At 43.8% G+C, this 15,042-nt stretch overlaps 1 protein-coding gene across 1 annotated transcript in view; it reads right to left on the bottom strand.

Annotated features, from left to right (window-relative positions):
• The window catches only part of KIAA1755 (KIAA1755 ortholog), an 80,333-nt gene that overhangs the window by 31,769 nt on the left and 33,522 nt on the right, over positions 1 to 15,042 (bottom strand). Inside the window, exons 3-6 of the mRNA XM_044659793.1 lie at positions 13,979 to 14,099; positions 12,378 to 12,501; positions 7,051 to 7,144; positions 4,660 to 4,746 (exon numbers count right to left, since the gene is read on the bottom strand). Coding sequence (XP_044515728.1) covers positions 4,660 to 4,746; positions 7,051 to 7,144; positions 12,378 to 12,501; positions 13,979 to 14,099 — 426 coding nt within the window. The remainder of the gene's footprint in view (positions 1 to 4,659; positions 4,747 to 7,050; positions 7,145 to 12,377; positions 12,502 to 13,978; positions 14,100 to 15,042) is intronic.

Below are 15,042 nucleotides of genomic sequence, written 5' to 3'. Positions count from 1 at the left end.
ATATATATATATATATATATATATATAAATCCTAAGCTCCCAAATCCCTTCCAGTGACCATATTCTGTATTCTACATTTTAAAATCCGGTTCAGCTCTGACATCCTATGTCCTAAGATGCCTTTCAGCTTGACATCTGAAATGAAAATAATCTCTATTCTAAATCTATGAGAAAAGCAATGAGCTGGAGAGTGTGAGGGCCAGGATGGAGGTTGAGGGTTGGGGTATAACAAAGCTGGAGCTCTCACAAGCTGGGGGCTGGCAGCTACAACCAGCCCATGTTCTATTTGTAATCAGCCTGCCTGTTATGGGTTGCTGCCCCCTGCTAGCATTCTGCAATAGGAAAGGGACACCCACTAAGACATATCTGATGGGAAGGAGCTTTTGTTCCTGGGGACTGAGTGATGAGGTCTGCAGGCTTACAGGGAAAATAAATCCATTGATCGTTTTGATTTGAGGTGGGTGCCCAGAACAATTCCAGACAGAGGCCAGGAAGGGAGTTGTTGCTGTGTTTTTATGTGCCCATCCCCTAAGTAACAATTTGCCTGCTGCAGCACGTTTACTAACCCCCAAGAAAGATGGCGACATTTTAAATCATTTTCCTGAGCAGAGCAGAAACATGAGCTTGCGCACTCATTACGGTGGTATATGGTGGTAATTAAAGGGAGCCACATTAAGAGAACACCATACATACACAGCCTGGCTCGGAATGGCTGCCATAATGTACATGAGGAGTGAAATAAGTACAAGGGACTTGTTCTTTTGGAAACACTGGGTTACCCTGGGTGGCTGCAGTACATTAACTGAAGCCTTAAGAAAGAAAAGTACAACCATAATCCACTGCCCCATAAAGGCAGTTTGAGGCTGAGACGACCATCCTTGTCCAGATACATTTAGAATTGAGAGAGACCTTAGCATCCATCAAATCCCAAACCCATCATTTTATAGATGAGGAAACTGAACTTGACAAAGGTTAAGGGGTTTATCTGAGTTTATATATAAATTAGAAGTAGCACAGTCCAGATTTGAGCCTGGGTCCTCTAATTTTCTCCCTTCAGAAAAAAAAACTAGGTTCACTGCCACATTTTCTGTTCCATATCATGGCTCTATGAATAAAAGGACCCTATCCTATTCGTCTCTGATCCCCCCATTGTGACATAGCACATCAAAGGGGCTTGCACAGAGCAGGGACTCGGGAAAGGTTTGCTCAATAGCTAACATTGACATGGGCACTCTAGGTGTGCAAACATTATCTCGCTTAATCCTCACAATAATCCTGCAAAGCAGGTGCTATTATTGCACTCGTTTTACAGAAGAAGAACTGAGGTCTAAGTGACTTGCCCAGAGCTGCTATGTCTGTGGTAGCTTTTAAATCCAGGTTTTCCCCAACTCCAAGTCCAGAATTCTATACAGGGTGCCTCCTAGAATGTAGAAGAGGGTGATCCAGCCTGCAGTTCTTGTCCTAGAAGCATGGCGGTGGGGATGAGGGCAATGGGATTGGCTCTCTGTTTCCTCCTCATTAGAATGAGGAAGTTGGACTAGATGGCCTCTGAGCCTATTCTGCCTCCAGTTCTGTGATCCTAGAGCACGGTTTTTGTTCAGTCATTCACTCGTGTGTGCTTCTCCACGACCCTGGGGTTTTCTTGGCAAAGGTACTGCAGTGGTTTGCCATTTCCTTCTGCAGTGATCATAGTGGTACCACAAGGAAGTGAGAAGAGTTCTGCTGCCCTCTGCTGGTCCAACTGGAGTACTGAACTCAGATTTTGGAGCTGTGTTGTCTGACAAACTGGAGGAAGGTAAAAAGGATGGAAAATAGGCCAGGGACCATGCCATATGGGGACGAGCTGTGTAGCTCAGAGATGAAAAGATGTACAAGGCAGGTGATCACTGACTTCAAGTAGCTGAAGGGCTGTCATAGGGCAGTCAGATCAGATTTATTCTGTTTGGCCCCAGTGGGCAGTGAAGTAGATTTTGCCTCAGTAGAAGATAATCATTTCCTAACAATTAAAACAGTTATTGGGAAGTAGTGAGCTCCCCAACACCAGGATGTTTAAGAGGAGAAAGGATGATCATCTGTTAGGGATGCACTAGAAAAGATTATGTTCCATGTTTGAGTGCAGGTTGGATTAGATGACTTTTTTAAACCCTTACCTTCTGTCTTAGAATCAATACTATATGTTGGTTCCAAGACAGAGGAACCGTAAGGGCTAGGCAAAGTGGGGTTAAGTGACTTGCCCAGGATCACACAGCTAGGAAGAGTCTAAGGCCATATTGGAACCCAGGACCTCTTATTTATAAGCCTAGCTTTATCCACTAGGCCACCTAGATGGCCCCCAGATTAGATGACTTCTTAATGACTTTGAATTTTGTGAAGAGAGGTCAGTTTAGGTTGGAATGCAGTGAGTTGGGCAGACAGGATCCAACACTAGGAGATCAAATGATCCAAGAGAGAAGTACTAAGGAAGGAATGCTAGGGTAGTTTTTTCTGGGGTAGGAGCTATTGGTGCTCTGCTCTTATATACTTCCCCTAAAATTGAATGTCTGGACATCACTTTAGCCCTAGTACTCACACCTCATAAGTACAACTGCCTCTGGGGCACCCCCCCCCCCTTTGATTGGAGGGTGGAGGGCTCTTTTTAGAACCCAGGATAGCCATGACTTCATTTCCCACTAGGGTGTATTCCTTTGGACTTCTCTATCATGCTCATGGCTAGGTATCTTCTTCCTCTCTCTTTTATCTTCCCTTTACTTGTTGTCTTTCCCATTAAAATGTAAGTTCCTTGAGGGTAGGGACTATCTTTCTTTTCCTTCAAATTTCTCTTCTTGGTGCTTATCATAGTACCTGGCATATCTGACTGACTGAAGATGTTAATTCTGGCTAGAAAGAATTTAGAGCCTTCTGGTGAAACCTACCCCATTGGAGGCAGGAATAAAGACAGCAGATTTGTTACTCCTGGACTTCAAGCAAGGACTTGGAGATCTAAATAGGCAAAGTCTTCTTCACAAGACTTACTAACCATTTCCAGGGGTCTGGTCAAGTGTAGAGAAGACAGTGGAACTATGATTTCAAAGGTAAATGGCATAGATTTTGTAGCCAAATATCAGTGAAAATGGCGTAACTGCTTAGGCCATGTGGGACAGACAGAAGGGAAAACTGGAACCAAATAGAACCTGGATCAGAATTGTGGAAAAACTGAAGAGGGGCTGTAAGGGCAAGTGCCAGAGAGTTACCAAATAACAGGGTAATGCAGCTTTTGGGATACTTTCAGGGAAACCTGGACTCCTTGGATATCTTGAAGTACCCAGAGCTATGGGAGTCTGAAACTTGACATAGTAGTATGAAAAGAGTGCTAGATTTGGGAGTTATAAGACCTAGGTTTGAATCCTGCCTTAAGTAGTGACCTCTGTGAACATCAATTTCCTTATCTGTAAAACAAATGGTAATTCTTACACTTAATTCTCTCCTACATGCATTCTTTGATCCAGTGACTCCTGGTTATTCATGAACAAGACACTATCTCTCACACTGGGCGGGCTCTCTGTGGCTGTCTCCCATGCCTGGAATGCTCTTCCTCCTCTGCTTGAATTACTGACCTCCCTTACTTCCTTTAAGTTTCAACCAAAATCCTACCTTCAAAAGAAAGCCTTTTAGCCCCTCTAAATCTAGTCCCCCATCCCCCTGGTTAATTATTTTCTATTGATCCTGTACATAGCATATTATTTGCATGTTGTCTACCCATTAGATTATAAGCTCCTTGAGGGCAAGGATTATCTTTTGCTTCCTTTTATATCCTCAAGGCTTTGCACAGCTGGTTCATAGTAGGCACATAATAAATGTTTATTGAGCAATTGATTAGCCTTTAGTGCCATAGTGATGTGATTATGTCAATGGTCCTGGCACTTAACCATTCACTCACCCTCTTATGTTTTCATCTATTTGTCTTATGCACATTAGTTTCCTGATCAATTAGACTGTGGCCTCTCCAAGGGTAGTGATCATATCTTCTGTATTCTCACCTCCTTCCCTCTCTCCCCTGTTTCTAGCACTCAAACATAGCTGAGTCCAGGTTTGGCTTAAACACATTTTTTTTTTTTGCAATATATTTCAGTTCACCTTTTTTTAAAAAATGAAAGAGAATTATTCTGGGAGTTCTCATCCCGTCTCACTCCAAATCCTGTTTCATTCATTTCCTCCCTTCTATTCCCTAAGCTCTATTGTCACATTTTCTTGCTTATTGAAAGGCACCCTTTTGTAGGGATTGGGGAATGGGAGGATGTGGGAGAATGTCAATTCAACTAGACCTTATCTCTAATAAACTCTGAGTCTAATCCCTACAGTAACACAGGACATACCCAAAGACCCACATGCAGACAGACATCCAGGACAACACAAACATACTGGATGCTCTTCCAGTAGCCTTTCTCTCTACCATTAGAGTAATATAGAATAAACAAAGAAGGGATTATGCCTGGCTGTTCTTTCCCACACTCTTCTATACTGTAACTGTAAGAAAGAATGGGATGGTTTTGGCAATCGTGGATTGGTGCTTATTGCCACGTTGACCTTAACAAAATGCTTTCTCTTCTCTGGTCCAAGTGCAGAGAGCAGTGTTCCACCTCTCCTGTTATCTTGGCCAATCCTCGTGCTTCTTCCTCTTACCTGGATGCCTGGTACCTTCTCCAGGTGGGTAGCAGCTTCCTTCTCCCCCAGGAACAGCAAACTATGAATAGAGGCTGGGGCCAAGGCCTGTAAGAGACAGTAGCTTCACTTTCACCTTTTTCACTTTGCCCATCCTGGCCTACATATACTTCCTCTCACAGATGCTCTAGGTGGGTCATGGGAAAGAAGGCACCTTGGACATTGAGGCCATTGTGTGATGTACTGGAAGCTGATCCTAACTCTCCCCTGGTGCCAAGGAAGGACCCCAAAGTATCTGTTCTGTCATTAAGTTGAGCTGGAAAAGGACATTATAACTTGCTTTATTGAGATTTCATGGAGATCCACTACAGATTGTATTTCGCAAGCCTTTGGGTACTTGGACCATTGATAGAGGAGTTCTCCCATTTTGGGATCCCCTGAAGAAGTTGAAGATGTTTAACTTGGGCAAGATAAGAATCCACGAAAAACAAACAAACAAACAAACAAATAAATAAATAGATGAATAGCAACCTACTATCTTGGGAAAAAAAAGAAGAATCCATGGGGACATGCTAGGATTGTTTAAGTATTTGAAGGGCTGGTATGTGGAACAAGGCTTGGACTTGCTCTATTTGTCCTGAGGGCAGAACTGAGAGCAAGGGTGGGCATTTCAAAGGGGCAATTTCAGGCTGGAGGTAAGGAAAAATGTCCTAATAATTTGAGTTTCTAAAAGTGGAATGGGTTCCCCTTCTTTGGAAGTCTTTAAGCAAAGTCCAGGAGACCACTGGTTGGATATGTTATGTGGAATTCCTTTTGGATATGGGTGCCACTCAGGTCCCCTCCAACTCTCATATTTTTGATTCTATGATAGGGCCAGCCACAGGTTGTGCCTGCAGCTCGAGAATGAGAGGGGCTAGATGGGAAGAGATTTTAGCAGCAGTAGCAAATTATCTGATGATGAACTCTTTGGCCAGAAGGATCATCAAAGAGACAAAAATTCAAATAACCCTAATAGTTGTGTAGCCTTCTTCCACTTCTGCAAGTGACAAAATGGCAGAAATACTCATTGTAAGAAGGCATGGCCAGCCTGTGATCTCCACAATGAAGAGAATAATAATAGATAGCATTACTTTAGCACTTGAAGGTTTGCAAAGTACTTTGCAAATATGATCTCGCTTTATCTTCATAACAACCTTGGGAGGAATTATCCCCATTTTATGGCTGAGGAAACTGAGGCTGAGGAAAACTCAAGTGACTGCCCAGGGTTAAATAGCTAGGAAGTATCTGAGGTCATATGTGAATATGAGTCTTCTTGACTCCAGGCCCAGTTTTCTATTTACTGTGCCACCTAGCTGTAGAGATCATATCCATAAAGTATTAAAGTATTTAATTACATTCATGAAAAAATGGGAACCATTGCAACATAAGCAATTTTTTTTCAATAGGGGAACTGAATATAGCATAATGTAGGAGGGAATGAGAAACTACAGGTTCTAGTACTAGCTCTGGATTTGACCTTGGATGGCTTCTTCTTCTCTCTGAGACTTAGTTTCTTCCTCTGTGAAAATGAAGGGGTTGTAGTGGATGGTCCAAGATTTCCTCAGCAATCTTATTCTATGTTTGTGACTAGAAGATGCTCCATGCATATTTGCTGATTGATGGAATGAGACCAGGAGACATTGACAGAGAAGGGGCAAGATGGCAGCTGGGGTAGAAGAGTGCTGATTAAGCATTTCCCTCCTGTATGTCTTGGAGAGGATCTCAGAGGTGGAAGCACCTTAACCAACTCCTGCCTGAAGCATGGATCCCTTCTATAAGGGACATATTACTTACTGTCCTTTGGTTGGAAGATATCCAATGATGGAGAGCCTTCAGGAGAGCCTATTCTGCTTTTGGTCAGCTCTAATTAGGAAGCTTTTTCCTTCTTTGAACTAAAATCTGCCTCTTTGTAACTTGGTTCCTTGCTCCTAGTTCTGTCTTCTGCCAAGCAGAACAAGTCTAATCCATCTTTCCCATAGCAACCCTTACAAATATTTGAAGCCAATTATCATGTTCCCTTTAAAATTTCTCTTACTGAGGTCTAAGCATTTCTACTTCCTTTAAATAGTCCTCATATGACATGAGTTTGAGACAGAGGACACTAGGTGTATTAATTCCCCCATTCTGGACACAAACATTTCTTAATGTACTGTAAAATCAAATTAACTTTTTGTTTGCTCTATCACATTGCTGATTCACACTGATCTTTCGGTCCACTAAAACCCTCGGCTCTTTTTCATGATAACAACTGTCCAGCTATGCTTTCTCCTTCCTACACTTGTAGTTGATTTTTAGAACTCAAGTGTAGGACTTTACATTTGCCCCAGTCAAATTTCATATTGTTAAAAGGAGCTTACTATTGGGTTCACTTACCTGGGCTGTTCTCAGAGCATTGACCAGGCAGGGAGTCGGGGACTGTTTCCTGGCATCAATCACAACAGTCAGTCCTATGGATTTGGCTTCTTGTCTATGAGTCAGAAATTAAATTGTGAATCACATTTGGATAACATGAGGAAGGGGCAGGAAGAAGGGAAATAGATAAGGCGGAGTGGGTAAAGATTAGGTAAAGGGAACCAAATTTCTAGATCTTGGTTTACAATAAGATTGGATGGTCCTAGACAACAATAGTTCATTGGCCTAATAGTCTAGGGGGATTAGGGTCTAACATATTACTTTGACCGACTTCCTTCCTTCCTTCCTTCCTTCCTTCCTTCCTTCCTTCCTTCCTTCCTTCCTTCCTTCCTTCCTTTTTTTCTTTCCTTCCTTCCTCCCTTCCTGATGAAGGCAGGGTAGTATAGAGAAAACTACAATAGGACAAGAGTTAGAAGATTTGGATTCTGGTCTCTATGTGTTCATTCATTGGCTCCATGATTGTGGGGAAGCCTATCCTCTCTATATTTTAGTTCCTTCTCTGAAAAAAAAAAAAGGAGGTTGGATTAGATAAGAAAATGCTTATAGTCCCTTCCACTTCTGACATTCTATGTTCTATATTCTAAAGCAGGACTTCTTACCATGAACCTTTTAACAGTTTGTGAATTTTTTTATTATAACTTTATTTCATTATAACTAGTTTTCTTTGGAATCCTATGTATTTTATTTTATGCATTTAAAAATCTCATCTGAGATAAAATCAATAAATCTCACCATATTGCCAAAGGGGTCCATGGCACAAAAAGGTTAAGAACCCCTACTATAAGGTCTCTTCCAGCTTTGCTGTATGTTATATTCTACATTCTAAGGTCAATTCTAGTTATGGTATCCTATGTTTTATGTTCTAAAGTTTCTTTCGGTTTTGACATAGTGATCCACTCATTTGGCAGTGACCCCAATTACTAATAGTAGGCTCCTTGGGGACTAAATACCCCTCACCCATGAACATCTGGCAGTTGGGTGGTAGAGGCAATAGTAGTGGTCTGGCTCCTCGATACTTCTGCCCAGTGATTTGGCCTTCTCACTCTGAGCCCAAAAGGTTCTGAGGAGGCATCCCCACCCTCCCCGAGATCTTCCATGAGGTCCATAGGCTGATGGGGTAGAAGCCATTAGCTGTTGCTTTTGGAGCCGAGGCATTGCCCAGTATTGCCCTTGGAGAAAGGCCTGTGAAGTAATTGGTTACTCCCTTTTCGCAGGAGAAAACTTGTTCTGCTCCTTGGCCTGAATTGGTGTCTGGACAAGTGATTCAAGACTTTGCTGGTCCTCTAAAAATCATCTCTTAATGAGACCCAAAAAAGAAAAAATAGGCCATCTCACACCTTGGTAAATAGAACCAGATGCCAAGGCCTACGGGTTACCCTGGGAATTCTTCATTGAAGAGAAAACCTTATTACCATGTGTTTACATAGAAACACGGATACACATGAGTACGTAGGCTGACTCAGAAACACGTGTGCACACACACACACCTATAGAAAGCTTCGGTGACATACACATAAAAGTACACTGGCTTTTGTCCACGGACATATAGATCTGAACAGACAAATAACAAGTATGTATGGATCTGCATCTATAATTTAACCTAATTCATTTCAGTCCTCAATTATCAAGTCAGTGGAGAGCCAGAGACATACAACAGAGACCCTCCTTTCAAGGAATTTATGCCCAGAGAGACATGCACTGAGCAAGACAGTGGCACACACAGACACACATACACACACAGACAGGTACCTGCAGAGGTAGAGAGGCAAACACAAAAATAAATTTACACACTGATAGACACCATGCACAGAGAGACACACATACACTGGCATGGGCACATGTGGCCTAGATGATTATTAATACGTTACTTCCATTGGCAAAGTTCTCAACCTTATCAAGCATTTTGGGGCCAAATGCTGATCTGGAGAGGTCTGAACGGTCTGGGGGATCTGGAGGTGGAGACAAATATCTGTCCTTGAGAGGGGAACTGCTGCTGCCCAGCCTGCTCCCCTTTGTGGTGGGGAAAGGCTGCTCTCCTGTGACCCTCCCTGCCACCAGCTGTGGAAGCTGGGAAGGGGTTTAGCTGTGTTTTTAACAGAACATAGAGCATCGGAGCCACAAGATCAGCTAGTCTGACTTTCTTGGGGAAGAGGAGACTGAGGTCTGGAGAAGGAAGTGACTCATGTAAGGCCACTCTGATTTAGTGCTTAGCCCAGCCAAGGCTGAAGCATCTTTCTCCTTACTCCTAGCCTGAGGATCTTACACCACATTTCCTTCTTTCTGAGCTCATTTCTTGGAGTGAAGCTTCACTTGAATAACTCCCTGTAGCTTTGGCGTTTTGTTTGGTCTAGGGAATAAGACATGAAAGGCACTGAAAAGATCTCTGCTCTGCAATCTCTCCCCTACCGGCCTGCCCTGCTTAACATTCAACATGAGAAGCACCTTGTTGGGTTAAGGAACGGAAAGGTCCAATTTACATGCAAGTATGTTACCCAGGCAGGGGAACACACGAAGCCGACTGATATCTCCCATTCCCCAAGGTACACAGCACACAGGCTGACAAACACAGGCCAGGGGTTGTTTGACCAGGTAGGAATGAGGATCTGGGAACACCCAGATGCTTATCTTGGCTTGCTGGAAGGAGATCTGAGTGGGGCCAAATGCCCAGAATGCCTAAGGGGAGCATTTACCCCATGGGTTGGGGTGGCTGGGGCACAGATTTTGTGCTTTGCAGATAGGGGTTGGTGGGGGAGCAGCAGGAGGGGTTAGCCTTGATTACTCCTGCCAATGGCCTGGCATAGGGCAGCCTCACTCAGGCTGGGGTAAAAAAATTCCCCTTTCTTTGCCAAATTGGAGAAAGTGATCTCAAAATCCAGCAGATGGCAGTAGCCTTTTTCTGGATGAAGTCCAGACTGGCCCAGAGATCTACCCGGCCCCTCCTCTTTTCACCCAGCTCCCTTCTCCAAATGGCTGATTGCAGAAGCAAAGCTTATTAGCCTGGAATGTTTCCATGTCCTCTTGGAACCTGCCAGTTCCTGCCCTGAGTTTCCTAGCAAAAACGCTTAGCCTAAGGCAGTGGGTCCTGTGATGGAAGCCTGGGACAATACAGTTCAGGCCAATCCACTCTGTGACCTCAGACAAGATATTTCCCCTCTCTGGGCCTCAGTTTCCCCTCATGCTAAGTGAGGGGATTGGACAGAATGACTTCTAAGGTCTCTTTCATCTCTGACATTTTATATTCTAAGTTCTAAAGTCCATTCCCTTTTATTGAGCCTTCTCCTCCATTCCCTCTTGTGCCCCCCACGGAACGGGGGGGGGGGGCACCTATGACATGATCTATGACATGAGGGTCAAGCTCTCCTCCCCGGCTTTTCAGGGCCTCTCCAATCAGGCTCCATCCTCTCTACAGCCATGATCGTATTCTCTTCTATTCTGTAGAGAGAGGATGGGCATTGGCATGCATTATCCCATTTGCTTTTTGCAATATTGCTGCAATATTGACCCCAGGATTAGGGGGCCATGCTATGCTTGCTGCGATGTATCCTGGTCAGACCACAGCTGAAGTGCTGTGTTCAAGTCTGTTCAAGGAATCTGAGATGAGGCTTTAGGGGGCAGGAGGTGAAGAAGGTATGTGATCTTAACATGGACTGGAAGGTTTAGGATACCAAAATCCTGCACAAGGCAACATGGAGCACACAAAACAGTTAAAGCAAGGCAGCTTTATTGAGGGAGTGTATTTAAAATATGAAGTGCAGTTGGGGAAGATCATGGAAACAAGTCTGGTCCATTGGGACCCTAGTGAAAATTGGGGGTACCTCATTAAGACCTTGTAGGCAACTTGTATTGTGAATTGACACTGTCATGGTAGTGGGGGATTGCTAGAAGATTCCCGGGGAATTTCTGGTTGGTAGTAAAAGAGACCTTGAACCATAACTGCTGGTCTTTTCTGGCAAGGTAGCTCTAAAGTTTTGAGCTTTCTTGGGGCTTCTTCATTTACTGGGGCAGGAAAGCTATTATGGTGGTTGTTGGGACAGAGGGGAGGATGAGGAAAGACAGGCATTTTCAAATATTGGAAGGCCTGTCATAGGAAGAAGGCATAGATTTTGTCTTTTTGGTCCCAGATGGGCAATAGGTGGAAGCTATAAAGAAGCAGATTTAGGCCTGATATAAAAAAATTGTTGTCACAGACCCAAAGGGGGTTGTCACAGGGCATCCCTCATTTTGTCAACCAAGAGCTTGTTGACCTCCTAGGTAGGTGGTAGAGTGGATTTAGCTCAGTTAGGAATTGGTCTCTGAAGCTTCTTTCAATTCTGGGATTCTGTGGTTCCCATGATGTGAGATAATTATCCCCATTTTATAGACTGGGAAACTGACAGAGAACCTGAATCTGGGTCTGCTCCTTCTAGTACAATGTGTTATCTTTCCTTCACTACTCTACAGGATCAGATCTGCTCCTGTCCCTTTACTTTCCCACCTCCACACCTTTGCTTATGTTCTTCTTCCTATATGGAATGCCTTTCCCTCCACTCTTTTTCGTTAAGTTTTAGTTTTCCTTCAAGCTTCAGCTCAAGCATCATCACCTTTCTGGAACTTTAAGGGATCCTTTGCTGGGTTTCCTTGTTGTCTCTTTCCATAGTTTTTCTTACTCCCCACCTCTTAAAAGATGAGTTCTCAATGTTGCTCACCTGACTCTGGGCCTACATCTACATTTGGCTATTCCAACAACACCTCAGACACAGTATGATCCAAGACGAGGGGCTCATCTTTCCCTTAAGTCCTTTCCTCCTGCAGACTTCCTTATCTCTTCTGGGAGCAAAGTGAGGAGGATCATCATTTACTTAGGCTTGAAATCTAAGTCAATTTTGACTCCTCCCTTTCCCTCATCCCATATTCATGTGCTGCAGAATTAGAGTTTAGGCCTGGAAAAGACTTCATAAATCATTTCATCTAACCCCTTTGTTAACAGATAAAAAACAGACTCACAGAGAAAGTAAGGAACTTGTTCATGAAATAAGTCCCTGAGTAAGAATTTGAACCCAGAACTTCTGATACCAGATCCAGGGCTCTTCCCTTTTAACAATACTGCCAAGTCCTACTGATTTTTATCATTTCAAATATATGTATGGGGGAGTGGGAAGAGGCCAAGAGGCCCAGCTGACTTCTGGTTCCACCCCTGCTATTCACTTGTTGGGTGACAATCTGGCCTTGTCCAGTCCATGCTTATTGCCTGACTTACAGACATCACCTTGAAAACAAGTGGCAGGTTTTCTAGGGCTTCCATTGCATACCTGGGGATGGAGCACAAGTAGATGAGGAGTTTGGTGACCTCTCTGGCCGAGCACCATGGCGCATCCCACGCTGAACCACTTGTAGTTACCTGGAGCAGACGCCTCCCTGTCTTGTCCTGGCTACCTGGGCCAGAAGAGGTCAAAAGAGAGTTAGTTGTTCTGAGGTCAACTGGTTGGAGAGCCCAGGGAGATTGGCAGAGCACCCCGTGGGAGACGCAGAAGGCAGCGTGTGCCAAGGCAAGTCTGCCACCACCACCCTGACTACCATTTCCCCTTAGACTTCAAAGGAGATGGCCCAGGACCTTGAACCCCAGAGGCTTGGGAATAACAAAGCTTCCAGCCCTTCCAATGACCCTAGTCATCATCCCAGAAGGACAGAGAGATGCAGCCTGGTAGTTGCTACGGCTACAGATATGAAGACCTAGAAAAGAAAGCTCTCGCTGCCAAAGTCTTTGGCACTCTGAAATGGTTCAACACCAGAAACTGATGGGATTTTATCAGTGAAAATGACATTAAAGAAATAAGGGGGTAGCTAGATGGCTCAGTGGATTGAGAGTCAGGCCCAGAGACAGGAGATTCTGGGTTCAAATTTGGTCTCAGACACTTCCTAGCTATGTGACTCTGGGCAAGTCACTTCACCCCCATTGCCTAGCCCTTACCACTCTTCTCCCTTGGAACCAGTACATAGTATTGAGTCTAAGATGGAAGGTAAGAGTTATAAAAACAAATTTAAAAAACCCACGAATAGTAATAAATGCTTGATTAATATGGAAAAAATAAGGAAATGACATTAAAGAAGAGGCACCCACTGCTTGTAGAACCTTCCCACTGACTGGCAGCTGAGACCCTCTATCTATGTTATCTCCTCCAATAGAAGGTGAGCACTTTGAGAGTAGGGATTGTCTTGTTTCCATTTTTATTCCCATTATACTTAAGTGATAAGAACTTAATTAGTTAAAAATTCATTCAGTCAGTCATACCAATGACCTTTCTTCTTGGATCATGCATTGTACTTTGCTCCTCCACAATGTATTTAGATTATTAATTAATATTGATATGAATATTAATATTGTGTATTATAGTTATTTATGTTTATGGCTCTATGAAGGCAGGAAATAGTGTTTTATCTAAATGTCTTTCCTCCCCCAGCAATGAGCACAGTTCTCTGCATAGAGGAATTTAATAAATTTAATAAATGCTTTTGTTGGCAGAGGTAGGGTAGCATCCTTTGGAGATGGCTACCAGCATCCAGGCAAAAAAAAAACAACCAAAACCTGATGTCTTCTCCTCCAGGGACTTTGTATTCAAGGCAGACAGAAAATAAAAAACAGCTCTGTCTGCAGCCCTGGGATGGCCTGGGAAGAAGATCAGGGGAGGTGTGGTGTGGGGGACATTGGGGAGGGAGAAGGAGCAATTTAGAGGCCTTGCTTTCTATATTTATACTTGCAGATTTTCAGTCATGAGATTCATGTCATGTAATTTCCTGTTCCCGGGAAGACTGCGGCGTCTGTTCCCATTATCCTCCCTGTCATGAGGTGTTCAGCTTGGAAGTCATCAACACCCCATCTGTTCAGCCAGCAAAACTGCTGTCGGGCCCTGACCTCCATGATCTGCCCTTGGCCTTCTTGGCTCGCCTCCTCTCCATGCTGCTGGCCCTTCTCGATAGGGGCCGTGGCCGTTTTGCCTGACCCTCACTCTGGAACTCTCTTTCCACCCTCCTCCCTGAGAAAAAATAGCCAACCCTTTGAATCATAGAATATCAAAGCTAGAAAGAACCTTGGAACAATAATAATCGCCAGCATCTAGAAAGCTCTGAGATTTGTCAATATTACTTCATTTGATCTTCACAACAATCTTGTGAGGTTGGTACTTTTATTACCCCTATTCTACAGAGGAGGAAACTGATATTTGGAGAGGTCAAGTGTCCAGGGTCACATGGCTAATCAGTGTCTGAGGAAGGATTTTAATTTAGTTCTCTCTGAGTTCCACGTCCAACATACTGTCCCCTGTGTCCCCCAGCTGGCTTAAATGTAGAGTTATCAGAGCTGAAGGGAACCTGAGAACACAGACTGTCAGAGTTGGCAGTGGTCACACTTAAGTGGTCAGCACTTTAAGATTCATAAAGAGTTTTCCTCCTGATAGCCCCATTAGGCAGCTAAAGGATTATTTCCATTTTAAAGATGAGGAAAATGGGGTTCATATGGGCTAAGAGACTCATTCAGCACCCAGGGCTTGGCCTGTAGCAAAGTAGTAAATGTTTTTTGGTTGATCATGCGAAGCCACATGTGGATTCAGAGGCAGAATCAGGACCCCTCAGGCCCAGGTCTCTTGACCTCAAGTCCAGGCTCTGGTTTCTATGACATGACATCTCACTTTAGCATAGATAGTGTGACAATGTGTTAGCCAGGATAGTATGTGGAGTTCATTTAGGTCCATGTCTTTCTCTTACAGATGAGGGGAGACTTCCCATGAGCACCCCACTTGTGACACCTGCCTTAGAAGAAAAGCCAGAACTAAATCACAGGTCCTTGTTTTTAAGGTCAATATTTATTTTATTGTGCTGTGATATCTTCCTTCCTTCCTTCCTTCCTTCCTTCCTTCCTTCCTTCCTTCCTTCCTTCCTTCCTTCCTTCCTTCCTATCTTCCTTCCTATCTTCCTTCCTCC

Source organism: Gracilinanus agilis, chromosome 2 (assembly GCF_016433145.1).
Source record: "Gracilinanus agilis isolate LMUSP501 chromosome 2, AgileGrace, whole genome shotgun sequence".
Lineage (NCBI taxonomy): Eukaryota > Metazoa > Chordata > Mammalia > Didelphimorphia > Didelphidae > Gracilinanus > Gracilinanus agilis.
Note: the sequence above shows the minus strand (reverse complement) of the source record. Positions and strands in the feature narration are given on the sequence as shown.